General features: G+C 34.5%; 1 protein-coding gene across 6 annotated transcripts in view; it reads left to right on the top strand.

Annotated features, from left to right (window-relative positions):
• The first annotated feature begins 13,094 nt into the window (after positions 1 to 13,094).
• Positions 13,095 to 27,148, top strand: part of LOC111383843 (serine/threonine-protein kinase CTR1-like) — a 17,044-nt gene continuing 2,990 nt past the window's right edge. For 3 of the 6 annotated variants that reach the window (XM_023008011.1, XM_023008010.1, XM_023008009.1), the window contains exons 1-13: positions 13,097 to 13,852; positions 15,021 to 15,337; positions 15,422 to 15,566; positions 15,910 to 16,013; positions 16,481 to 16,689; positions 18,614 to 19,018; positions 19,136 to 19,176; positions 19,400 to 19,468; positions 19,558 to 19,658; positions 19,772 to 19,856; positions 19,999 to 20,097; positions 21,834 to 21,902; positions 22,012 to 22,143. In XM_023008011.1, the coding sequence (XP_022863779.1) occupies positions 13,214 to 13,852; positions 15,021 to 15,337; positions 15,422 to 15,566; positions 15,910 to 16,013; positions 16,481 to 16,689; positions 18,614 to 19,018; positions 19,136 to 19,176; positions 19,400 to 19,468; positions 19,558 to 19,658; positions 19,772 to 19,856; positions 19,999 to 20,097; positions 21,834 to 21,902; positions 22,012 to 22,143 (2,415 nt within the window). In that variant the 5' untranslated portion in view covers positions 13,097 to 13,213. Of the gene's footprint in view, positions 13,853 to 15,020; positions 15,338 to 15,421; positions 15,567 to 15,909; positions 16,014 to 16,480; positions 16,690 to 18,613; positions 19,019 to 19,135; positions 19,177 to 19,399; positions 19,469 to 19,557; positions 19,659 to 19,771; positions 19,857 to 19,998; positions 20,098 to 21,095; positions 21,212 to 21,833; positions 21,903 to 22,011; positions 22,144 to 27,148 lie in introns of those variants that run through there. The other 3 variants (XM_023008013.1, XM_023008012.1, XM_023008014.1) reach the window with 3 other exon arrangements.

The raw sequence follows: 27,148 nt of genomic DNA on the forward strand, positions 1-27,148 counted from the left end.
TTAACCGCCGACACTCAGATAGTTATCCATGTGGAATCTCTCGACGGGTCTCCAATGTTTTGTTCTATAACAAACATCCACGTGTTCATTTAAGAGTCACCACACTTTAACTTGGGAGATCAGCTACTTACTTCACAAGTAAGAAATGCCACACGTGATGATATATCCGTAATAACGATATCCGTATCTCGTTATTACTGACGACCACGGATGATTTAAGATTCAGTCAGATGTAATTTGTATCTCACAATCACAACTCCTTGTGATTAACAAATTACAAATATTTGAATCTACGGACTCTATTATTTATCATCGGCTATTAGAATAATGGAGACATGTTCGTCCCCAAGTTTGATAGGAAGCTCCTGTACTTCCCTAGGCTGGGCAAAAATATCGAAAACTCGACCAAACCAAATAGGCTCGGGTCGGGTCGGGTTGATTTGATACACGTAATTGATTTTTTTGTTTTTAAACAAAATCATGATGGGTCAGTTCAACTATAGTTTGTGTTGGAAATCTACTTATACATGCACAGCGGAATTTAAAATAATTTTCGATTCCCACCAAGAATCGCCTTTGTGTTTAGATAGAAATTGTGATAAGATTGTACCTTTTCCAGATCTGCAATCTTTTTGCTTTTCTTTTCGTTCTTGTGGAATCTCTCGACGGGTCTCCAATGTTTTGTTCTATAACAAACATCCACGTGTTCATTTAAGAGTCACCACACTTTAACTTGGGAGATCAGCTACTTACTTCACAAGTAAGAAATGCCACACGTGATGATATATTCGTAATAACGATATCCGTATCTCGTTATTACTGACGACCACGGATGATTTAAGATTCAGTCAGATGTAATTTGTATCTCACAATCACAACTCCTTGTGATTAACAAATTACAAATATTTGAATCTACGGACTCTATTATTTATTTAATTGTCTATTAATTAATTAATAGATCTGCCATTTAATTGCATTAATTATATATAAAAGTATTTATATCCAAAGTTGATTGGACCTAGCGCATAATACTTACAGTTTGAAGCCTTAAACCGTTGGTTAACTGAACCAATCCAACCCACTTACATATGTTACCCTTTTTAAGAAAAATAAAAAATTAAAAGATAAGACATAATCTCATAACTATATCTCGATTCCCTCCGATCTATGATGTTGTCAACAAAATTCTTAAATTTTTTGTTAATTTGTTTCTATTAACCTGATTATATTTGTTAGTCAATAGTCCCTGTAATATAAAGTTATTTAGATATTTTAGCTCTTGAAATCTAAGTGGACCCAAAATTTGAATGTATAAATTTTTTATAATGCAATTTGGTCTAAAAGTCCAAATCGACGAACCGAACCAAACTAAATAAATCGATTTGGTTCAGTTCGATTCGATTTAAGAGTTAGAGTAGGCTAGTTTGGGTTGAAATTCACAAAAACTAATTAATTTGATTTTTGGTTAGGTCAGAGTCAAAATCAATCCAAATCAAACTGCGCCTAGTTCTAAATTCACAATCAATGGTCTTCTTCAAGCGAGACCTATATGTTCTCAAATTACTAGAAAATTTGTTGGAAAAATCGCTTTGTAGCTTATTTTTGACACAATTTTAGGTGGGATCCGTTCACTTTGAAAGATAAAAGTTGATCCGTGTTCTACTTTGTGAAAACATCGAAATCATATGTTTAATTGCAAAAAAAAAAAAAAATGATAAAAGGGTGAATGAGAAATTGAAGTTCAAAGTTGACTATTGGAAAATAGTTTATGCTGGAGGGAAAACTATATTTAAGTTTATCTCACATAAGAAGTTGATGAATGTGAGAACCACTTTATATATGGTTAAATTTTGAAAGAGTGTAATCATATGAAGCATAGAGGCTCTCTCCACGTGCACTTGTAGGGATTGCAAATTAAGGATTAAAATTGTACATCGAGTCTTGAATTTATGTGCGGGAACGATTTGTGTACACGAATGTTGGACTGAAGTGAGCAAAATTGGCCCCTTAGGATTGTCCATATTTTTGTAATTTTTTGCTTTCTCTAAGTGACTCTTTAACTTTTAAACAATTGAAACTCCAACGATTATTGCCATTATAATATTGAATTAATGGACAAATTTACTCACTATGCATGAGAGCCAAGGTTATAGCTGAGCTCCTTTTTCCACCGTTCAACACCAGACACTATTTTGCATAATCTCCAGTTCCAAATTTCTGCATCATTTCCAGTTCTCAGGAATTTTTTCATTTTCCAGCTAAGTTTTGGTGGTGCTGTTCTGGCACAAATTCACTTCCCTAGAGTAGAAATTAAAATGCTTGGATTCAACCGGTTCTTTCATTGTATTTTGAGAGACAAACGTCCAAACAACCTCAAGCACCTATAATGAGTGGGTAAATTTATTTTAAGAAAATTGTGTATCTACAGGCCTTAATTTGCAGATTTATAGTATTTTTAATGATTTATATTTTCTGCTGTATTCATTCCCAGCTTATTTTATATTCTTGCTGCAATAAATAAAATTTATATTATTCTATATTTTATAACAAATTTAAAATAGATTTTGACAGTAAAAGCAAATAGATTATTGTTGTTCAAAACTGATATTTATTTGATTTTAAAAAATGGCAATTGAATGTACCAACATGGATGTGACCCAAACTCTGGCTAATGGAAATCAGGCTGTGGACTCTGTTGTGGCTCAAGGGTGTTATATTGTGGCTTAGACTGTAGCTAAATTGTCAAATCATGTTGTGAGTCAAACTGTGGTTTTCACAACTGGCCATACCATTACTGTTTCGATTAATTGTGGAGAAAAATCTAAAAAATTCAACAACTTGAATTTCAAGAGATAGTGGCAGAAAATGCTATTTTACTTGATCATCTTAAATATTGTGAGATTTTCGAATGAGACTGCTCCAAAACTCAAAGAGGGTGAGAGAGATGTTTAAGCAATTGGTGCAATTGATACTTGGAATCATTCGAATTTTCTGTGTTAAATTATATCATGAATAGCTTGGCAAATTCCCTATACAATGTGTAGCACGATGAAAACTACACAGGACTTGTGAGAGTCTTTTGATCGAAAATATAAAATGGCGGGGCTTAAAAGTTCATTGCTTACGAATTCTTAAATTATAAAATGGCGAACTCAAAAACTGTAATTAGTTAAGTGCAAGAATTTCAAGTGATTTTTCATGAGATTCATGTCGATGGGATAATCTTGAGTGAAACTTTTCAAGTGGCTGCAATTATTTAAAAGCTACTTCCAGTATGGAAAGATTTCAAGAATTATCCTAAACATGATAGAAAGGAAATGAATGTTAAAAAACTATTTGTTAGACTTTGAATCGAAAAAGATAACAAAAGTTTAGAAAGAAGTGGTTCAATCCCGATGTTGCTAAAGCCAATGTTGTGGAGCATGAGTTTATGAGACTTACAAAAACAAGCCTAAACCATCCGACGACAAAGGAATTAAGCCAAAATCGAAATGTGGAATTTCTATAAATAAGTTTCAAGGAAAATACTTCAATTGTAACAAAATAGGTCATAAGTCTTCGGATTACAGATTTCCAAAGAAGAAGAAAAAACAATTATGATTGACTACATGGCACGTGATGTGTTGGAGATAAATCTCGCAGCCGTCATTTCTGAAATAAATATGGCGAGATCAAACCCAAAAGAGTGGTGGATTGACACGGGAGCTACATGGCATGTGTGCTCTGATAAAGAGCTTTTTACTGCTTTCAAAGCAACTAAGAATGAAGAGAAGCTGTTTATAGGAAATTCAGTAACTTCTGAAATGAAATATCAAGAAAATGTGGTTCTGAAGACGACTTCGGGAAGAGAACTGACTCTTAACAATGTATTGTATGTGCCAAAAATCACAAAACCTAGTCTCTGGGTCCTTTCTGAATAAGCATGATTTTTGTATTGTGTTTAAGTCAGACAAAGTTATTTTATTAAAAAGTGAATTATTCATCAGAAAATGTTATATTTTCGATGGTATGTTTAAGTTAAATGTAATGATTATTAAGCCAAAAATGAATAGAGTAAGCTCTTTTACTTACTTTATTGAGTCTTCCAATTTGTGACATGGTAAACTAAAGCATATTAGCTATAATACTTTATGTAGACTAGTTAACTTAAATTGCATACCCGTACTTTATATTGATTCCAAACATAAGTTCGAAACTTGTGTTGAGACAAAATTAACAAGGTGTGGCAACAAATACTTCATTACTTTTGTTAATGATAGTACAAAATACTGTTATGTATATTTGCTTAAAAGTAATGATGAAGCCATATAGAAATTTATTCTCTATAAGAATGAAATTGAAAATCCGCTTAATAAGAAAATTAAGGTGTTTTGAAGTAATTAAGGTGGTAAATATGAAGCATCATTTACTGAATTCTATGCACAACACAGAATCATACATGAAATCACAGTACTTTATTTATCGCAACAAAATGATGTTGTTGAATGGAAAATTTGTCCTTAAAAGAAATGATGAATGCAGTGTAAGTAAGTTCTGGGTTACCTCAAAATATGTGGGAGAAGTTATGTTATCAACAAATTATCTTTCAAATAAGGTGTTCCGAAAGAAAATGAAAAAGACTTCTTACAAGTTATAGAAATGAATAATGTATTCTTATAAATACTTACCAGCCTAGGGTATCATGCTAAAATGACTGTTCTAACACCAAAGAAAGTAAAGAAATTGTCAAAAACTGTAAATTGCATCTTCATTGGCTATACACATAACAGTAGTGCTTATTGATTTTTTATGCATGGATATAAAATCTCAGATATACACAAAAATACGATAATGAAATTGAGAAGTGCTTCATTATTTGAACTTGTATTTTCGTACAGATCCAAAATTGAAGTAAACTCTTCTAAATATACACATGAGATTATGGTTGGAAATAGTCATTACCAAGAACTAAAAGAGGAGGTTGAGGTTGAAGCAAGACGTAGCAAAAGGGAAAAGATAAAAAAAATCTTATGATCTTGATTTTTTGACCTATATGTTAGAAATTGAATCTCAAATCTATCAAAAAGCCGTGAACTCTTCAAAAGGACCTCAATGGAAAAATGACATTAAAAGTGAAATAGATTCCATTTTACAAAAATTTTCACATGGGAGCTAGTGGATCTTTCTCTTGGACATAACCATTAGGCTATGAATAGATTTTCAAAAAAAAAATGAAGGCAGATGAAACTATTGATAATTATAAAGCCATATTAGTAATAAAAGATTACAAACAACATGAAGGACTTGATTACTTTGATACATATTCTTTAGTGACGAGAATAACATCTATTTGGATAATTTTTGCGATTGTCACTTCGCTAAATCTTGAAATACGTCAAATGAATGTTAAAATTGCGTTTCTAAATTGAGATTTAGAGGAAGAAATTGTATGGAACAACCCGAGGGATTGCATCATTGGTCAGGAAAAAAAAGTTTGTAAATTAATGAAATGATTATATAGTTTGAAACAAGTACCTAAACAATGTCACAAAGAATTTGATAATATCAAGATGCAGTGTGGATTTAAAATCAACGAATGTGACAAATGTGTTTACTTAAAGGATACTGAAAACTGTTATGTCATTTTATATTTTTAAGTTAATGACATGTTTATTGTTGGTAGTGACAATAAGATGATTAAATATAATAAAAATATGTTAAATTCAAGATTTGATATGAAAGATATAGGTTTAGTTGATGTTATGCTTCGAATCAAAATTTCTAGAACATCAAATGGGCTTGTTCTAAGTCAATCACATTATCACTACTATATAAAAAGGGCAATGTTTCACTACTGTAGAAAGAAAGGTAGATTCTTCCATTTTGTCTCATTGAAGCTTTTTTTTTTATTGAGAGAAAGAAACGACGTCGTTTATCTTACGTGTTTGATACAGTGATTTTGTTGCGTTTCTCAATTTACGCAGCGTGGAGGATTATGTCATAGAACCATATTTACTCTTTCTCCATTTTTACATGCCACAGCCATGCCTCTCTATTTCTCCATACTATCTCTTTCACCATTTTCTCACGCTATCAACCATGTGTCTTTAGAAAGTTTATTTTTGAGCAAATAAGTAAATTTAAATAAAAACATTATTTTTATATATGTACGTAAAAGGTATATAGTAATCATTTGGTTGACCAAAAAATAATATCAATTAAAATGTTTACGAACCGTTTAAATAATAATTTATTGAGGGGGTTAATTTAAGAGCAAAAGTGTGAATTCCATAAATATATGATTGAAAATATGTTTGAAAAAAAATAAATTTTAAAAAATGAAGACCAAATATGTTAACAAATGAATATATTTATTTTTCGAGAAATGAGTTTTTATTACCATTTCATTTTTATCATGAAATGATTCTAATTTTAATATAGTAGATTGTACTTCAAAATTACATAATCTATCAAATATAATTTTTAAATTAATTTTTTTAAAGTAATATAGTTTTATGATTTTTTTTTTTTGTAAGTATAATGCCTCTGTTTAACGGAGGCTCATGCTTGAGCCTCCATAATTGTTATGGAGGCATTCCGTTTAACGGACTCCTTAATGCCTCTGTTTAACGGAGGCTCATACTTGAGCCTCCATAATATATTATTTTATAAAATTAATAAGAATTTAATTGTTTTCTATTTTTTAGTACTATTATATTTCTCCTTCAAAAAAAAAAAATCATAAAAACATATTACTTTATAAAAATTAATTTTAAAAATTATATTTGATAAATTATATAATTTTGAAGCACAATCTAACATATTAAGATTAGAATCATTTCATGATAAAAATGAAATGATAATAAAAACTCATTTCTCGAAAAATAAATATATTCATTTGTTAACATGTTTGGTCTTCATTTTTTCAAAATTTATTTTTTTTCAAACATATTTTCAATCATATATTTATGGAATTCACACTTTTGCCTTTGAATTCACTACCTCAATAAATTATTATTTAAACAGTTCGTAAACATTTTGATTGATATTATTTTTTGGTTATCCAAATGGTTACTGTATACTTTTTACGTACATATATAAAAATAATATTTTTATTTAAATTTACTTATGTGCTAAAAAATAAACTTTCTAAAGATACATGGTTGATAGCGTGAGAAAATAGTGAAAGAGATAGTGTGAAGAAATAGAGAAGTATGATTGTAGCGTGTAAAAATGAAAAAAGAGTAAGTCTCCATTATTTTATGTATTTATTTTAGGAATATTAAAAAAATTAAGTTGATTAAATGAAATTAAATTATTGTACTAAGAGCCAATAAAGGAAAAATAAAATAAAAAAATGCACGTTGGAGCCTCCGTAATTATTGAGGCTCAAGCATGAGCCTCCGTTTTACCTCCATAATATTTTTATTATTTTTTTAATATATACTAAAATTATTATTATTTCTTAATGTTGTTGGCATGATGCGTGTGTGAAAAATTATTTGTTAATCACCATAAACAAAATTTTTCACAAAATGTAAAAAATAAAAATGTATAATAAATCTTCTTATTACGCTAATAAAATTACAATTATTTTTTTTTTACAAATAACATAAAAAAATTATTTTTATTTTCAACAAAAAAACACATTTAAAAATTAGCAATTTCATAACCACTTTTTTTTTTAATTTTCGGAAATACAATTATAAAAAATGAAACAATATTGAATTACAACATTTAATACTTAAGAAATTCAATATTAAATAAATTTTATATATTCGTAACAAATTATAAATCCATATATGTAGCTTACCATATTTGCAGAAAGTTTACCGTATATGCTACCTACCGTATTTGCAAACAACTTACCGTATTTGCACATTACCGTATATGTTGCTTACCGTATTGCACATTACCGTATATGTTGTCTACCGTATTTGCAGCCTACCGTATTTGCAAACAATTTACAGTATTTTCACCTTACCGTATTTACAAGCAATTTACAGTATTTTCACCTTACTGTATATGCTGCCTACCGTATTTGCAACTTATCATATATGCTGCCTACCGTATTTGCAATTTGCTGTATTTTTATATACCCATTTTTGCACTTACAAATACCTAGAATACAGAACACCGTACATTTACTTACCAAATCAAATTTTAAAAAAATTTCCAGATTTTTATTTTTTCAACATAAATATAAAATAAATATTAAATATATATGAAGCACAAAATACAAATACATATGAATATGATGTCGAGAGAAATCAGTATCGTAGTTTTACGTTACAAATAATTTTTTTTTCAATTTAAAATTCTTTTTAATTCTTTTCTCTTCAAATTTTTTACTTATAAGTAACTTTTTGTAAAATATTTTCCGTCTTATACTATCTTTAATTTTTTAATTTTTTGGGAGGTATGGAAATTGCGTGTTGCAGTGTTTTCTTACAGTATAAATATTTTTTAATTAAAATTGAAAAAAATTAAGTTTTTTCATAAAGAAAAAAGAATTAAAAAGTATTTTAAATCGAAAAAAAAATTTATAATATAAACAAAACAAATAAAAAATAAATAAATGAGGAAAAAAATGAAAAACAAGAAAGAAATCTCCATGCATCATGCGCTAATGTAATGAACCAAACAATTAGATTTCACCAAATACTTCGAATTTTCAACCAATTTCGAAAAATCTACAATTTTGATGCTAATAAAAATACAATAAATACAAAACTCGTGCAACGCATGTGTCAAAGACTAGTATGGACTAAATTTTAGAAAAGTTCAATAACGATATTCTGGCATGGCAAGAACACCGATAGATCAAGTCAACATCTATTTAAAAATAAAGATAAAAATGTCTCTCAAGTAGAATATTCAAGAATTATTGAAAGTTTAATGTACTTGATGAGTTGTATAAGACCAGACATAACCTATATAGTTGGTAAATTGAGTACATACACGAGTAATCCAGGAGCTGGTCATTGAAAAGGAATAGTAAGAGTACTGAGGTACCTAAGATATACTCATAATTTCGAATTGCACTATACCAGATACCCTGCAATCATTGAAGGATATAGTGATTCAAATTGGATATCTGATATAAAAGATTCCAAGTCAACTAGTGGATTTGTGTTCACATTAGGAGGTGCAGTTATATCTTGAAAATCCTTTAAACAAACAGTTATAACCAAATTTACTATGGAATATGAGTTTATAACTCTAGAAGAGGCTGAGTGGTTGTACAACTTCTTAGAGGATATTTCAATATGATCAAAATCCTTGCCAGCAATTTGCATACATTGTGATAATCAATCAGCAATTGGAAGAGGGTGAAGTAACTTGTACGATGGTAAGTCTAGACATTACGTCGTAAATATAATTCCATAAGGTAACTACTCTCAACTGGAGTTATCTCTATTGACCGTGTAAGGTCAAATGATAACATTGTGAATCCGCTAACCAAATAGTTAAATAAAGAGTTAGAAAATTATCGAAAGGAATGGGACATAAACCCTTGAACGGATAAATTAATAGAAAGGAAACCCAACTTAATTGACTGAAGATCCTAATATCTAGGTTCAAATGGAAAACCTATTTTTAAAGACTTAATTGAATCACTATCAGGGATGTTACCTCCTGTCCATTCATATGGTGTAATAGTAATGCTCATGAGGATAAATGATAAGCAGCATACTTTTAATGATTCTTATGCGTAAAAAATCGAGCGAAGTAATGTAGGTTACTTGCAATAAGGAATTACCTATGTGAGAGAGAAGTTGGATTGCGTTTTAAGAAAGTTGTATGTGGTTCAATTCTTAGGAACTCTAATAGAACCAAGCGTACTCCTTTCGTCATTTTTCTATTTTTTTTAAGACACTTTTATTTAATTTAGGGAAAATTGCAGCAGAAGCCCCAAACCTTTGAAACACTAGCAGACTTTTCCCAAGCCTTTGATTTATTACAGTCGTTACCCCCAACCTTTCCAAACGTTGCAAGGGAAGCCCTTTTGGACGGTTTTCATCCATAATTTCGTCAATTAACCAAAAATTTAAGTTTGACCACATTTTTAATATTTTAACAGGGGCAAAAGGGTAACTTTTCATTATCACATTAAATAATAATTAAATTAAAAAATAAGAAATGAAAAAAAAACACATACAGACCCGTCTTCTTCCTCTTACCCCACCCCCAACCCCACCCCCAACTCAAACCAAAAATCCATCGAACCATCTCCACCACCATCTTCACCTCCACAACCACCTGCTACTAAATTCAATCCATTCATTTGTTAGCAAATTGCACTAAGCGTAGCTATAATTTTTGGCAGAATTCAGGCAAACTAACATCCAGTGGCATTGCTGCAATCTAAACCTAAATATGATTTTTCTCATCCCATTTCTATACACGAAGGGTAGCAGTTTCCAAGAATTCATGAAGAACTCTGATATAGATTTCTCCTCCACTTTCGATTACGTGCTCCAAGAAGACGGGCAATATTCTTGGATACTCAAAGAAGAATTTGTGTGTAAGATTGCAGGATACAACTGTCCTAGACGAGCTTAGGAAATAAGTAATTTTTTCGTCGTTTTTATGGATGATTACTAATGAATATTCTTACTTGGTTTCCTCTGCAAATTGGGGAAAACTTGCCACAGAGGTTGAGGAAGTGGTAACAGATGACGAGGTGCATTTCAATTTTGTAGCAAATTGTAGGTTGCAATTGAATCCCCCATTGCCGACTACATACTTTGACAATTGCATGGTACCTGTGCTTTAGGTGAAATCGAGTCAAGGAAAATTAAAGGGATTGTGATGGGTTGGATGATGGTCGGCAGTTGCAGGTGGTTGTGGAGGTGGCGGTGGTCCGGTTAAAGAAGACGGGGCGCGTGCGTTTGTGTTTTTTTTTTCGTTTCTTATTTTTAATTTAATTATTATTTAATATGATAATGAAAAGTTACTCTTTTGCCCCTATTAAAATATTAAAAATGTGGTCAAACTTAAATTTTTTGTCAATTGACGAAATTATGGATGAAAACCGTACAAAAGTGCTTCTCCTACAATGTTTGGAAAGGTTGGGGTGACGGCTGCAACAAATTAAATATTTGGAGAAAGTCTGCCAGTGTTTCAAAGGTTTGGGGCTTCTACTGCAATTTTTCCTTTAATTTATTTCCTAGCTTTTACCTTGAAAACTTTCTGGTTGTATAATGTCATTTTTTTAAGAATTACAGAGAGGGAAAAGCTATCGTAGAATATTTAGCCCTTATTTTACGTAAATTGCTATGAACTAATTAGATTTTCCCGGAACGCTATCTAAGCTAATAGTTTTAGTTCCCTACAATTAAATCAATAAGCTTTTTGTTTGATTCAGAGCGCCTCCCCTACATGGTATTGAGGTTCCGACTAAGTTCCACCAATGGATGGCATATGTTCATGGTTAGAACAAACATAATAAAAAGAACTGAATTGTGTTGAAAAAAATCCTGTGTAGAGTATCTCATTTCTTACATAAATGGGACAACAGTTCAAAGACAGCGCTTTTACTGGCTAACTAGAAAAGTAATATGCTTTCACGGGGAAAGGTTCAAAAGATAATACCTACCTATCCTATGTAGGTTTTAACCATTGAACTATATCACCCAGTTTTTATGTTTTACATTTCTACGTCGCTTTCAATTTTCATTAATGTTGGGGATTGTTAGAAAAATGACTTTTTAGCTGACTTTTGGCACAATTTTAGGTGAGACCCATTAGTTCAATTTGGAAGATCAAATTTGATCCGTATTCTCCTTCATGAGAATATCAAAATCATATATTTACTTGCCAAAAATAATAAATGAGAAATTAAAATTCAAAGTGGACCATTGGAAGATGGTTTATGTTGGAGGAAAAACTATATTTAAGCTTATTCCACCTAGAAAGTTGGTGAAAGTAAATACCACTTTATATATGGTTACACTTTGAAAGAGTGTAATCATGTGTAGCATTGATGCTTTTTCCACGTACTTGTGAAGGAGTGCAGATCAACGACCGAAATTGTACATCAAGGCTTGAACTTATGTGTGGACGCGATTTGCATACATGAATATTGGACCAAACAGAGCAAAATCGACCCCTTAAGAGTGCCACGTTTTACTAATTTTTTGCTTTCTCCAACTAACTTTTTAGCTTTTGAAATTATTGAAACTCCAATAATTATTACCATTGTAATTGAGTTAATGGATAAATTTACTCACCATTCACGAAAGCCAATGTTATAATTGAGCTCGTTTTCCACCATTCAATACCAGAAAATTACATTATTCTGCATAATCTCCAGTTCCAGATCTCTGTATCATTTCCAGTTCTAGATCTCAGAGAAATGTTTCATTTTCCAACTAAGTCTTGGTGGTGGCTGTTTTTGCACAAATTTATTTTGTTAGAGTAGAAATTGAAGTGCTCAGATTCTACTGATTTTTTCGTTGTATTCTAAAAGACAGACATCCTAACTAATCTCAAGTATCTACGGTGAGGGAATAAATCTGTTTTAAGGAAATTGTGTACGCATTGGCCTTAATTTGCAGATTTATAGTATTTTTTGCGATTTTTATGTATTTGTAGTTTTCATTATTTGTTTGTTTATGTTATTGCTATAATAAATAAAATTTATATTATTCTATAATTTTGTGACAATAATTACTCCATATAAAAATACACACAAAGCGCTGAGCCTTGGATTTGAACTAGTAATACTACATTTACATTCATTCGTTATTCATTTCATATCTTGTCTACGAGTTACAGCTTTGTCTTGCCTTCATAATGATAGGTGGTCACTCTTCTCTTGCCAACTTCTAGTTGAGTTGCATTGTAGAACTTGAAAGGTTGTGATTTTTTTTTTTTGTGAGAAATTTAATTTTTAAAGTTTGACTGTCCTAAAAATGATTCTCGTTTTTGAGAATGTGTGGTAAAAAGTTTTTTTTTGTTTTTGGTTTTTTTTGGGATATAATTTGGTGATGTATATTTTTCAAATATTGATACATAGAATGAAATAAACTGAACACGAAAATGACCTGCCTTTAATAATGAAAATAAAACTAAAAAGTGACTAGATAAATAAATATATGTCTCCCTCTAAACATCCCTCTCTTTCCGACAATACCGAAGAGAGAGAAAGAAAAGTGTAAAACTTGACCACCAATGACGGTGAACTGGATTTTGTGATTTCTTTTTCAATTTTTGGTAAATTTGTTCGATGGAAATGCGCAGCAGGAGATCGAATTACACTTTACTAAGACAAAGTCCTGACGACCCAGTATTTCACCAGCAACCGCCACAGGACTCGAAATTCTCAGCCACAAGCGGTGGACCGGTGGCACCGCAGCCTCCGTACTACGAGTCTCATTCCGGAGATAAAAATAAAGTAAAGACGGAACGGGGGGGCTTTGACTGGGACGTGATTGATCAGCGGATGATTCAGCCGCCGCCACAGAGCCGGATCGGGCCGGCGGGGTTTCCGACGTCGATCGGGATGCAGAGGCAGTCAAGTGGGAGCAGCTTTGGGGAGAGCTCGATGTCTGGAGAATACTATCCTCCGTCGCTCTCGAACACTGAGGTAGCGGCTTTTGGGCAAACAAGCGATGGAGGCGGCGGTGAAATGAGGGTGAAGGCTGCGGAGATGTCTGGCGGAAGCGGTGGAGGCTCGTCTTCTTCAAAGAGCTGGGCGCAACAGACGGAGGAGAGTTATCAATTGCAGCAAGCTTTGGCTCTACGGTTATCTTCTGAAGCTACCTGCACTGATGACCCTAATTTCTTGGATCACATGCTTGATGAATCCGCATCTCGAGCTTCTACTTCGTCTGCCTCTGCAGAGGCTATGTCCCATCGATTTTGGGTAACTTAATTAATTCCAGACTTTTATGATGATTGTTTCTGTTAATCCTTAACGGTGCCTAGGGTTATTGTCATTTATTTGGTTCTATATACGGGCACAGCATGTGCTTAAGAAAATCTTTTTGGATTTCTGGAACTTAGATAGGTATTTGATGCAAATTGGTTATGAAATGAATTTTAGACGCTGCATATTTAGTAATTTAACTAAAAGGCATGCAGTGGAGTGTTGGATTTTTAGATGCACCGAAGAGGAGTATTACCAGGTGATATCATTCTTCCTCTCAAGGTGCAATGCTTAAAGGGTCTTAAATCTGTAAAAATAAGATATATAACACTTATCTAATAAATTATAGTTTGTGGATAACGATTCAACATAGTATTGCTTACTAGATAAATATAGATGTTAACCAGTAATTATTAATGTATTGCATACTATCTGAAGATCTGCATACACTGATGTACGATAATTAAGTATTTGTGATTTCTGTTATTTGGCCGTTGATTATGCAAATTGCAAAATGTAGCTTGCGGCTACTTGGTCAAGTGTTCTTTAGGAACTAATTTAAGTTGGTTCTGAGTTGCCTATGATCAAAACTTCCAAAGGATACATGAGGAGCATGCAAAGCCAGAATGTTGGAACATAGTCCATTTCATGTTGTGTTCAAACTCGTCCTTTTTTGGCTACCTCTTCTTCTTACTTTAAACCATGCACAGGGAATAGAAATTATTAGAGTCAATATCACCTGCCAGATAGTTAATTGACTTTTTGGGAGCTGCATGAACCGTGAAAGATAGGTATAGAACTGCGAATCTCAGCTTAGGTTAAGCTGGATAATAAAAGAGAGAGAGGTGGATCTCAAAGGATTATCTCATGGACAGTGTGATCTGTAGTCTGATAGTCTCCACGTGTAGAAGAATCAATTCACGCACACACATATATATGCATACATGTATATGTATGTATGTATGTATATGTGCATATATATGTGTGTGTGTACATGCGCGCGCGCGCGTATACACACACATACATATACACACACACACATATATATTGTCTTTCTTGTAACTTAGCAGACGATGAATATTGTGACGCAGATGATGATTTTATTGTTATCTTATTCTAGCTTCTTTCCCAAATTAAAATATTTCTATATTTTTTCATGTTGGAGGTTCATTTTCATCAGGTAAATGGCAGTTTATCCTACTTTGACAAAGTTCCTGATGAGTTTTACTCAATTCATGGGTTGGATCCATATGTCTGGACCATATGCTCGGATCTACAAGAAAGTGGCCGCATCCCATCACTTGAATCATTAAAGACCGCCAATCTTGCCATTGTTTCATCAATTGAAGTAATTTCTGTAGATCGCCGTAGTGATCCCCGCTTGCAAGAGCTACAGAATCGGATTCATAATGTGTCATCAAGTTGCATCACCAAGGAAGAGGTTGTTGATCATCTTGCAAAGCTAGTTTGCAATGTTATGGGGTGAGCATTAGCACCTTCTATGTGTAGTTTGAACTCATTTTCTGTTCTGTTCTTGTTGTAATTAAGTTCTTTTTCCTTCCCAAGAGATGCAGCTTCGAATGGGGAAGATGACTTGGTTATTATCTGGAAGGATTGCACTGATGACCTCAAGAATTGCTTAGGATCCATTGTGCTTCCAATTGGCAGTCTAACTGTTGGACTTTGCAGGCACCGGGCTTTGTTATTCAAAGTATGTTCTGGTACTTGCATTAGTATAGTTTTGAAAATCTGTGGAGACATTTAAATACCTGTATTTGAGATTTTAATTTACAGCTCCTATCATACCTCATAGTAAATTCATCATAATTATCTATCATATTATCTTATCATTATTTCATTTGCGTTGGATCATATTTGTCCACTCACCTCTGAGCGTGCCCCTTCTAGTTCGGAGATGATTGTTTCTTCTCTTAAGTTAATTCCTATATGTTTTCCTTGTTTAAATTGATATGCTGTTGGAAGAATTTTTTCCCTCAAAATGCATCTAGAGTATTGATTTTGTCTCCACCCTAAGAATATTAGCATTTCTGCAGGTTCTAGCTGACTTCATTGGCCTACCATGTCGAATTGCCTATGGATGTAAATATTGTAATAGAGATTATGCTTCCTCATGTCTTGTTCGATTTGGGATTGACAGGTATATATTATGGCTCATAATGCCATTTTTATCATGTAAATTTATTCAATGTGTACGTAGATAAAAGAAAGTGCTCTTACCTGGTCAACAAAGTGGAAAGAATGACATGAAAAGCATTCGAAAGAATGACATATGAAAAGCAGAATGCTACAGTGAGTCTGAACACATCGTGGATTAGCATTTTAAGAGAGATGATTTACTGTGAGAAGGCCACAAATCTTAAATAAGATTATAACGTAAACTGATTATTCTTAATTTTATGTTAATGTGTTCATAGTTTATTAGGTGGTAGTATGGTAGATCTTAATGCATATAATCCATGCTTTCCTTAATTTTTCTGTCATTTCAATTTTTGAGGTTTATGAGAAGCTGCTTTGATCTGAGGGGCATCATAGTATAAGGATGTTCTAAATTTTGTCCTATGTAATAGTTTCAATAATATGAACATGTTGGCTTTGGCATCACAGGGAATATGTTGTTGATTTGGTTGAGAAACCAGGATTCTTATGCGACCCGAACTCCTTGCTAAATGGTCCTTCTTCCATCTCAATTTCTTCACCACTGCACTTTCCACGATTCAAACAGGTTCAACCTACAATGGATTTCAGGTCGTTGGCCAAACAGTATTTCTCAGACTTTCAATCGCTTAATCTTGTATTTAACGATTCTTCGGCAGGTAAGAATTTCTCTGGTCAAATTCTTTTTAATTTGGGTATTAAATTTCACCAAGTTAGCCCTCCCCTTGCTTCCTGTCTCTTTTTCAACCCAACCATGTTATCTTTTGATGTATTTTTGCAATTTCTGTCCATGTTACTCTATACTGATATTTTTGACAAGGCTATTACTCTCTGATAAAAAATGAACTGAATGATCACATTCCACAATTTTTGTTTTTATAACAGTTAACAAATGGGCATTTCAAGATTTTTGCATCTATATTATTATAAAAAGAGAGGAGACATAATAAACAAAGCATTTTGAAACTTCGCTCTTTGGCATGGCAAATGTCAGTCAGTCAGTCAACCAAACTCATTGCCGAAAGAGGGAATGTCGGTCTGACTTCTTATTTCTCACATGGGGTTGATGTAGTTTCAAAACCTGGATGGGAAATATTCGTCATTGTTTTAATTTGGAACGAAGCTTCGTTCAATTTACCTTTTCAATATACTGAAATTTTTTAACATTCCTTGGACTGATTTTATTCCAACGTAAGTATACGCATAGGCACAGAGATGTTCATGAATAATAATTATGTACTATATGCGTATATACAAGTTTGAATTATCCAAATTGTTTTATTCTATTTATCTGTATATAATGGCTAAATAACTTTTTGGTCAAATGACTCAGATCTAAGAATGGTTTGAGATGAAAATAAATAAATAAATAAAAATCCCAAAACTCCATGAAATGGAAGCATATTGCATATGCATCTGCTATTTTACTCATCTTGAGGCTGTCTAAAATTTTTGTTTTTACATGTAAATCTACCAGTAACTACATCCAGTAATTGAAAAAAATAAATGTCTAACTTGTAAGAAACGATGGATTTTATCTAGAAAGCACAGACATGGACATGCCAACACACAATTTTTCAAGAAAGTATTGACACAAAACAATAAGTCTTTGATTAAAAATAATATCAATTTTTTCTTATATTTATATTGTAAAGTGAATTTTTTTTTTCGATAAAATAATGATTTGGACACACCCCCAGGAATTTTTTTGACATGTCGAACACTGATTCGTCGGTGTTGGGAGGGCGTCAGTGCATCTTAGGCCGTTCTATATTTTCCCGATAATAAAATAAGCAATTAACGAATGTATAGGACACATTTATTTATACATTTGTTCTCAAGGTTAAATATGTCGGGCTAATTTTGTTTCATTAATATATTTACTTTGGATATTTTTCTGAATATTTCATATTTACATTATAAATTGGGCCAACTTAATCTGGATCTGGTGCCACTTATTTGCTGAACATTTTTCAGCATTTGTTTGTTTTAGTTCGTATTTTCATGACTGATTTCTTTTCACAAACTAGCATCCTTTCTTTTGTTTTAGATCTGTTTTGTCAGTCTTTAGAATTGGTATGTGAGCAATAGTTTAACATTGTCCTCATTTTTTGTGTTCTCTCATTTGAGTAACTGAGTTGGCACAATCTTCTTAATTTCTTTTCACAAAATTGCCAAAAACTGATTTAAAGAATGTACACCCTCATTTAAATGTGATATACCAAAATTTCACAAATTTTATTTTTGGGAGCCGTGTGATTTGAGCAATTAAAAACAAGAGGAAAAACAAACTAAATCTTGTTCCCAAAAAACTTGGGAGTCAGCTACCTGAATCCCCTTTGCCACTCAGTTCAGTCCATTGCTAGATCTACTTGAATCTCAGTGATTTGAGGATTGACATTAAAAATTTTATAATGTCTTGTCTTGTGTTTTAAATCTTTCTAATTGCATTTCTACGTTCGTTTCTTTTACTTTGGTTTTTGGACGGTGTTATGCTCATTATGTTACTTCGGTTTTTGACGACCATCCTATTAGTTTAGCTGGGTTAAATTCATAACCGAAGATTTTTTATTATTGTGACAGCTGATACTGTTGTTGATGGAGATGTTGGCAACTCCGTCTATCCTAAACAATCAGATAGGGTTCATCAAAATAGAATCAGCAACCGAGATGAAATTTCTCAATTGCCACTGTCTCCAACGAATTCTCAGACAAATGTACATGATAAAGAACCATCACTTTTGGACCCATCTAATCCTCATAATATTTTTAGCTCCACAGATGTGACCAATGATTTGATCCCTGTAAAGCATATTCCTCCAACCAGACACAAAGACAACCTATTGGATCCAAGACTAAAAACAAATGAAGATTTGAGCTTTGTTGGAATTCAACTGGCTCCATCGAAAACAAGTGAACTTGCAATTGATGTTGCAGATTTCAGGATTCCCTGGAGTGATCTTGTTATAAAGAAGAGAATTGGCGCAGGTACATCTGCCATAAAAGCATTGCTGGGTGTAAACCATGTTGTCATTTTCTTATGTAGTGGAGAAAGGATTAGTCTCTCTGGAGCACTTATGACTTGTGTGCTTAATAATTTTGCAGGTTCATTTGGTACGGTCCACCATGCTGAGTGGAATGGTTGTGTAAGATATCCATTCTCTTATTCTTTGAAACCAGTGAAACCTATTTTTTTCTTATTTTCCAGACCGTTGGCCTTATTCAGTATTCTGGATATTTTTTTCTGTTTTAAATTCATTATTCTTTTTGTATTCTAATTTGAATCACGTGAATGCTTTTTTTTCCTGCATTACATGATTGAGGTTTGATTCCCTTAACTTTAATCTTATGTAAGCCTATATCTTTCAGGATGTTGCTGTGAAGATTCTCATGGAACAAGATTTTCATGCAGAGCAATACAAGGAATTTTTACGGGAGGTCGGTATTTTCTGTCTTGTAATTTTCCTTCAGCTTTTCTGGTCCTACGTTTGGTTGTTTATTTAGCTTCATTTCTTTTTCTGGATCAGGTGGCAATTATGAAACGCTTGCGCCATCCCAATATTGTACTTTTTATGGGTGCTGTAACAGAGCCGCCAAACTTGTCCATAGTCACAGAATATTTATCACGGTACTTCTATACTTAGATTAATTATGAACTTGGAATGTTAGCTATTAGTCTATTTTATAATGCCTTCTATAGTTTTTGCTGACTTAGACTGTGACTTCACTTTTCTTTTCCAGAGGTAGTTTGTATAGACTCTTACGTAGACCTGATGCAAGAGAAGTGCTGGACGAGAGGCGTCGGTTGTGCATGGCTTATGATGTTGTATGGATGCAAATCACTCTGTGTCAATGGACTTGCTACTGTGCTAATAATATCGTCTTACTATTTCCGTTGTGTCATTATCCTCTTTCTTTTTCTCCTACATTCTGATGTTTGGACTTGGTGAATTACATTGTTTCTACAGGTGAAGGGGATGAGCTACCTTCATAAACACAATCCTCCCATTGTTCATCGGGACTTGAAATCTCCTAATCTTTTAGTTGATAAAAAGTATACAGTGAAGGTAAGCGAGATGATATTTACAGCTTGATTTTTTGTTGCATCTGTTTGCTATAATCATTTTGTGAAATGCATTGTCATATGCAGTTGGTGGGGATAGCTTCATCTATGGAACCATTATACATTTAATGTCAAATATTTCTTTCATTGAAATGAAATCTTAAAACAAAAATCTATCAAACAGCTCATTATAGGCCTAAGTCTCAGCTAAAGATCTGAATTACATAATTGTCCTACTGTCTACTAACCATTGACTCATATGAGTAAATACAATTAATTTCGTAAAATACAAAAATCAAATCTTGTAAGTTAGTAAATCCTATTTGTTTCCAATACTCCTATCGAGTTGAACATGTTCTCTCTAGCTGGCTTACCATGGAATTAAATGTTAAATTAGATCTCTTTTGTGGAGATGTTGGGCAACTGGAAGGACCTGAAAAGATAAACAGGAGTACAAATTAGATCACCGCCAATTTTCTCTTCAATGAAGTGTTTATTACAATGTTCTTGGTTCTTCAATCTCTGCTTCTAGTTCTCCCTGCAAGATTTTAGTCCACATTATGGCCATGATCTTCTCATTTTTCCATGTTCTGCCTATGAAGCTACAATATCCTGAGGTAGACCTTCTGTCACTTAGAGCCCATAGAAAAATAACAAGCCTTTACCCAGAGTAGATTTTTAAACATCTCAGTTCTCGTAGCATCCTTTTCGAAGGGAGCATGCATGAATTGACTCACCCATTCTAACAAAATTTGCAATATCAAGTGAAGTTCTCGACTGGCTCAAAGAGGTTTAACAGGTTAATCTGTATTCAGTCGATGGTCTTGGTAGTATTTGGAGTACAGAATTATAAAGCAAAGAAGTTTTTGACTGGCTTGTAGAGGCTTAACATATGGTCTATGTTTTTGTTGTTATTTATGAGGTCGCATTATCAAGTGCAAATATTTTCGACTGGCTCGAAGAGGTCTAACAGTACGTGGTCGATGTTTTTTGTTGATATAGGTGATAGATCCTCCTTCTAACATAACTCACTGGTGCATCAAGGAGAAATGAGTAGAAAGATACAAGAAAGAGGAAAGAAAATGAACTAGTTGAAAGGAGCAATGTAAAGAGTTGGGCAAGACAACTGGAAGAACAATACTTAAAACAACACCACAATTCTAGAGAACAGTGCTCAGATTCTGTATTGGAACAAATCTACTTCTTCGTTGTCATTCAATAAAATCTTAAATTCAAATATTCATACAATCTGCAGTTGACTGTGGCCTAAAATCCGTGCAAAAGATCTAACCAAACAACTTTCGTACCATGTACAAACCATTGGCCAAGTCGTCAATGAATACAATTAATTACGTAAGATATAGAGAACCAATTCTCAGAAGTACAGAATCTATTTGTTTCCTACATGTCTTATTTGTGCATGTATATCTAGCATTTTTATGTTCACTTGTGGAACTCAGGAAGTGTTCTTTTTTCATTTCTAGGGAAGAAAGGGGTGCATCCCATGTAGGAGAGAGTTCACCTAGCAATATATGTAATGTATATTTTCTAAAAAAATTGGCCAGAATGACAAGTGTCTGTTTCTCATTGCACCATATAATTTCCCGCATATCTTAAGAAAAAACTGTTTATTTTCTTCTGAAGTCTCAGAGTAAGCACATGTAGCGAGTAATAGCTGGAAAATAAATAAAAAATAAACTCATATTTTGATGTACCTTACCTGCCTATTGTATTAATCAGGTCTGTGATTTTGGTCTTTCCCGTTTAAAAGCAAACACATTTCTTTCATCAAAGTCAGCTGCTGGAACTGTAAGTTCAATTGCTTTTGTACAATGATATAATGCCTTAATCTTTAGCTGGGGTTGTGCAAATCATATCATAAAGAGACCTCTTTCCTTTCTTCTTTCCATTTCGGTAGCCGGAGTGGATGGCACCCGAAGTTCTCCGTGATGAACCATCAAATGAAAAATCAGATGTATACAGCTTTGGTGTGATTTTGTGGGAGTTGGCAACACTGCAGCCACCTTGGAGAAACTTAAATCCTGCACAGGTTTGTAAAATGCATTAAATATACCTAGATGAAATGCTGGAATTCAAGCCTCATATCCTTGCTGTTGTGGTAGGCAAATTATTTATGTCCAGCAGGGCCAGAAGGGGAGGGGATTTGTCGTCTGGAAAGAGCTAACTATGGGAATAGGGGGAAAAATTGAACATAAACTGGAAATGGTTGGTCAACCCCAAGGTGTCGAAGTTAATAAATACTAGCATGTTTTTATTTGTCGGTGGCACTTATTATCCTCCTGGATATCATGGATGAGATGCATTGCATGTGATTCTGTCATTTTGAATATATTTTTATCTCATGGTGAAAGTAATGTTCAATGGAGTAGAAATTACTAACTTTCTAATGTGCTCTAACTTTTAATGATTCAAATTTATCAATAAATTAAGTGACTACAAGTCGACAACATGTAAAAGTATTCTTGTGAAATCTGGGTAAGTAACTTCCAAATGTAACAAGGCAGGTCAAGCATTGACTATTCAATTGGTCATAATTTCTTATAATTTTACCTAAGAAGATGAAAGTAAGTTGCATGTAGAGTTGTTCACTAGTTCATACAATGTTAAAGACGTTTTGTTTTCTTTTTAATAATTTCTTCTAGTATAGCGAAGATGGGAGACTCTCACAACATCCAAGCCCAACCACCCAACCCAACCGGACATGGCTTCATTGGTGCTTGCCACGATGCCTAGATCAGTAAACCAAACCCTATCGGCCTCACGCCTCAAATACAAAGCCAAACCTTCTGGCACGCGGCGGCTACAAACCCTAGCGCTGCCTCTACTCGGATCCATGGAGGACACGACGACGCACTCTCCGGTGAGGAGATGGAGGCTCTTGGCGACACCATACACGAAGGAATCAGGCATCGCACAGATCCAGTAACGGTGACAAGGTTGACCCACCTTGTTACAGCCATCTCACAACCGCATGCGCCTATCCGACCGGTCTTGCAGGCAGTTTCGATGCTAGCAGGATAGGCCCTTGGAGAATGTGTTGATTTGCCGCCCACGCGTCGTCGCCAACGGCCTTTTAGGTTCCCTGCACTACAACGAGGCCATTCCAATCGTTGGTTCCACCTTTAGCTGGCTCAATTGTGCAAAATTATGGGAAACGGACCTATGAAGTAGTCTTCAGTTCTCGCTTTAGAATTGAGGCAAAGGAGTTTGTAGTGTCTGTTAATGCCTCAAGTATTGTTAAGCTATCAGAATGGGGATCAAAGATATTGGATGCAGTTTGCATGGGCTGATTTGGCGCCGTTTGGATGGTGAATATGGTAGATAAGTTGAGGGGAGCTAGTAAGATAGAGGAATTCGTCATCAAGTTCAATAAATCTTCACGAGCTTTCTTGGCACAACGCTGTGTAAACAGTCGTGTTAGGTTTTTAATGATAGCATAATATGGGGAGAGTGTCAGAAGGGTGTTGTGATGGTGCTAGAAGGTCCGAATGGAGAGGGATAGGCAATGATTTCATGCGTTTTTCAGGCAGTTATTGATTCTTTTGTTGCCGGAGATAAGGTTAAGCATCGAACAGATGACAAAAGGAGTCGACTAGGGAGGATTTATGCTGAAGTCACGGCAAACCAATGAGCATCGTAGAATGCCAATCAGCGGGTATTGGTGAATAAGGAAATGGTGGGAAATGAGAGGAGAGATCCTAATGCCGACTTAAGGGCTCGTATCGTGGTGCTGAAAGGAGAATTGGATGAACTGATCAAGCTAGTGGAAAGTGGGTCAGAAGTGGGGCCTAGAAAGAATTATTGCCATAACTATGGGGTGGGATTGGAGTAGTCTTCAACCACTGGAAAATATGTAGTGAATTTGGATGCTAAGGAGCTAACATCGATATGGGCCGAACTAAAGATAAACAGGTGGTGGATAAGCCTAGTGGCAAGTCTCAAACACAGTTTGAAGCGGTGGAATCCTTTGGTGATGGAAATAGGTTCAAGATGGAGGAATAGATATGGATGAAATGGACCCAATCATTAAAGCAGATCAAGAGACGGAACCTTTGGCTAAATTAGGGGAGCCAGGAATTATGAATTTGGTTTCGGAGGTACACATTAGAGCCGAATCAATTGTTCTATGAAGGTGGGTGCGATGGATATGATTCCACCTGTAGAAAGATCATTGTCGGCTAGCAAGCCAGAGACTAGAATTATAGTGGTAGAATGTTCTGCTTCGACAATTGAGGAAAAGTTGGGGACGACAGGCTCAACAACTATGGTAGTGAACACCTACTGTAGGAGACTTCCCAAGTCTTTGAAGGAGGGATCTAAGGAATGATAATGCTTTGGTATGGGTTGGCGGCGCCGAGAAGGGAGATACAAACAATGACATACAGGTGGAGGAAGAGTAAGGAAACTGCTATGATCCTATTTATGCTGAGCAGATAGCCTAAGTTAGTGCACTTGACGTAGACACCATCAAATTGGGTTCTACAAAAATTTTTTGACTTCAGCAACATGGTAGGTGTGTCCTCTGATGGGTATGAAAATAAGCTCTTGCAACTATTTGAGGAACTGGAGGCTAATAGGGGACAGGGGGATGAGTACATCAGGGTGTAAGACAAGAAGAATGGGGGATCGTGAGCTTAAGCGGCTTGAATGTTCAGTAAATTATGATGTCAGGGGTGGTGAGCCAAGGAGGCCTGATGGGGAGGGATAGTGGAGCGTGTAGATGACTCCCAAAATAATTAGTTGAAATGTGAGAGCGCTTAATGAAGTTGGAAAAATGTTAGGTGTTCGAAATTTAGTAAGGGGATGGAAGGCTGACTTTGTATGTTTACAAGAAACAAAGTTGGAGGTCGTCTCGAGGGCTGTCGTAAATAGCCTATGGGGGGCCGTGGGGTATCAGTTGACAGGGTCATTGGGGGCTTCAGGAGGTATGATAGTTATGTGGGATACTAGAGTTTTTTATATGGTGGAAGTTAGTGAAGGGATATTTAATCTATCACGTTCGTTTAGAATTTGGGGATAGATTCCGTTGGATGTTCATAGGAATTTATGGGCCTAATGCAAATGAGAGGAGGTGAATTGGCTTGGTGGAACTTCACAACATGCATTGGAGGAGATTTTAATGTGGTTCGGTTTGCCACTGAAAGATCTAGTGGGGGAAGATTAATAGGGGCTATGGAGGAATATTCAGATTTTATTATGGAGAACATGTTGGTGGATCTGCTTATGATTGGGGAGACTTACTTGGTCATCTAATTGGGACCAATCTATTGTATCCCGAATAGATCGGTTTCTGGTATGTGGGGACTGGGAGGCTAAGTATTCAGATGTCACTCAGAGGAGATTGTGGAGGTTGTATTTAGATCATTTCCCTATTTCGTTAACTAGGAATGCGAGGTGCAGTGGAAGAAAGTAGCCTTTTAGGTTCGAGAAGATGTGGCTTGAAGTAGAAGATTTTAGGGAAAGTACAGACTTGGTAGGCATCCTATAACTTCATGGGGTCTCCCAGTTATGTGTTGGATCGGAAATTGAAGGCGTTGAAAAGGGATCTAAAGAGGTGGAATGAGGAGGTGGTAGGAGATGTTAACTATGACAAAAATCAATGCCTATCAGACATCGAAGAGTTGGACAGGAGGGAGGAAAGTTGAGGATTGGTAGGGGATGAGAGGGTGAGACGTGAACTAAGGGAAGAGTTAGAGAGGTTGGTGGAGATGGAGGAGACTACCTGGCATCAGAAATCCAGAGTCGAGTGGTTGAAAGGGGGGGAAATGCGCCAAGTTTTTCCATAGGGTCACTAATTCCAAAGGGCGCAACAATTCCATCACTATGTTGGAGGTGGATAGGGTTACTTACGAGGATCTACAGGATATCGAGACCAATTTGGTCAATTTCTATCAGACTCTTTATTAGGAGCAGTTTGACGGGATGCCAGAGTTGAAGGGTCTACATTTTTCTACTATTAATGAGGAGGATGTCAATTGGTTAGAGGAAACATTTGGGGAGGATGAAATTAGGGAGGTGGTGTTTAGCATGAATGATGATAAGGTTTAGGACTAGACAGATTCTCTTTCTCATTCTATGAGGCTTGTTGGGGAGTGGTGCGATCAGACATTGTGTATGTTCTTACCTATATCTTCCAGTGTGGAAGGTCCTTGAGAAGCGCCAATGTACATTTGTTGTGTTGATTTCTAAGAAACCGGGAGCGATGAATGTTAAGGATTTTCGTTCTATTAGCTTAGTGAGTGGGGTGTACAAAATCATTGCAAAGATTTTGGCTAATAGATTAAAGGAGGTGTTAAGGAAAGTAATGTAAAGTTTTAGAATGCTTTCATAAAAAAGCGCTAGATTTTGGATTCAGTTTCATAGTAAATGAATGTATTGACTCAAGACTGCGCCTAGGAGTCCCAGGAATGTTATGTAAGCTTAACATTTAGGTTTATGAACACGTAAATTGGGGATTACTTTTGTATATGCTCAAGCGAGTGGCTTCGGGGATAAGTGGTGCCAGTGGGTCCAGATTTATATCTCTATAGTTTCTTTCTTAGTTATGGTGAATGACAGTCCGGAGGGTTATTTTCGTAGTAGCAGAGGATTGACGCAAGGGGATTTTTTTTCTCTATTGCTGTTTGTCATTGTAGTGGAGGCTTTCAGTAGAATGTTTGATAAGGATAGCAAGCTTGTATGGGATCTTATTCCGGATTGCATCGTATGGTGTAGGTGAAGAGAAAGACACAGTCGTTGTTTTGATGATCAAACACGAACAACAGAGTAGATTGGAGAATTGTTCTATTTGACATAGTATACTTGGTTTAAGGCTGCAGCTACTAGGCATATCGGGCTACCCAATTTCTTGTTTCTTTCTGGTTTAAATTGATAGTACACTTTCTCTGTATTATGCATTGATTAATAAAATATTTAATTATCTTTAAAAAAAAAAAAAAAAAAAAAAAAAAAAAAAAAAAAAAAAAAAAAAAAAAAAAAAAAAAAAAAAAAAAAAAAAAAAAAAAAAAAAAAAAAAAAAAAAAAAAAAAAAAATT

Source organism: Olea europaea, unplaced genomic scaffold, assembly GCF_002742605.1.
Source record: "Olea europaea var. sylvestris unplaced genomic scaffold, O_europaea_v1 scaffold2775, whole genome shotgun sequence".
Taxonomy (NCBI): Eukaryota; Viridiplantae; Streptophyta; class Magnoliopsida; order Lamiales; family Oleaceae; genus Olea; species Olea europaea.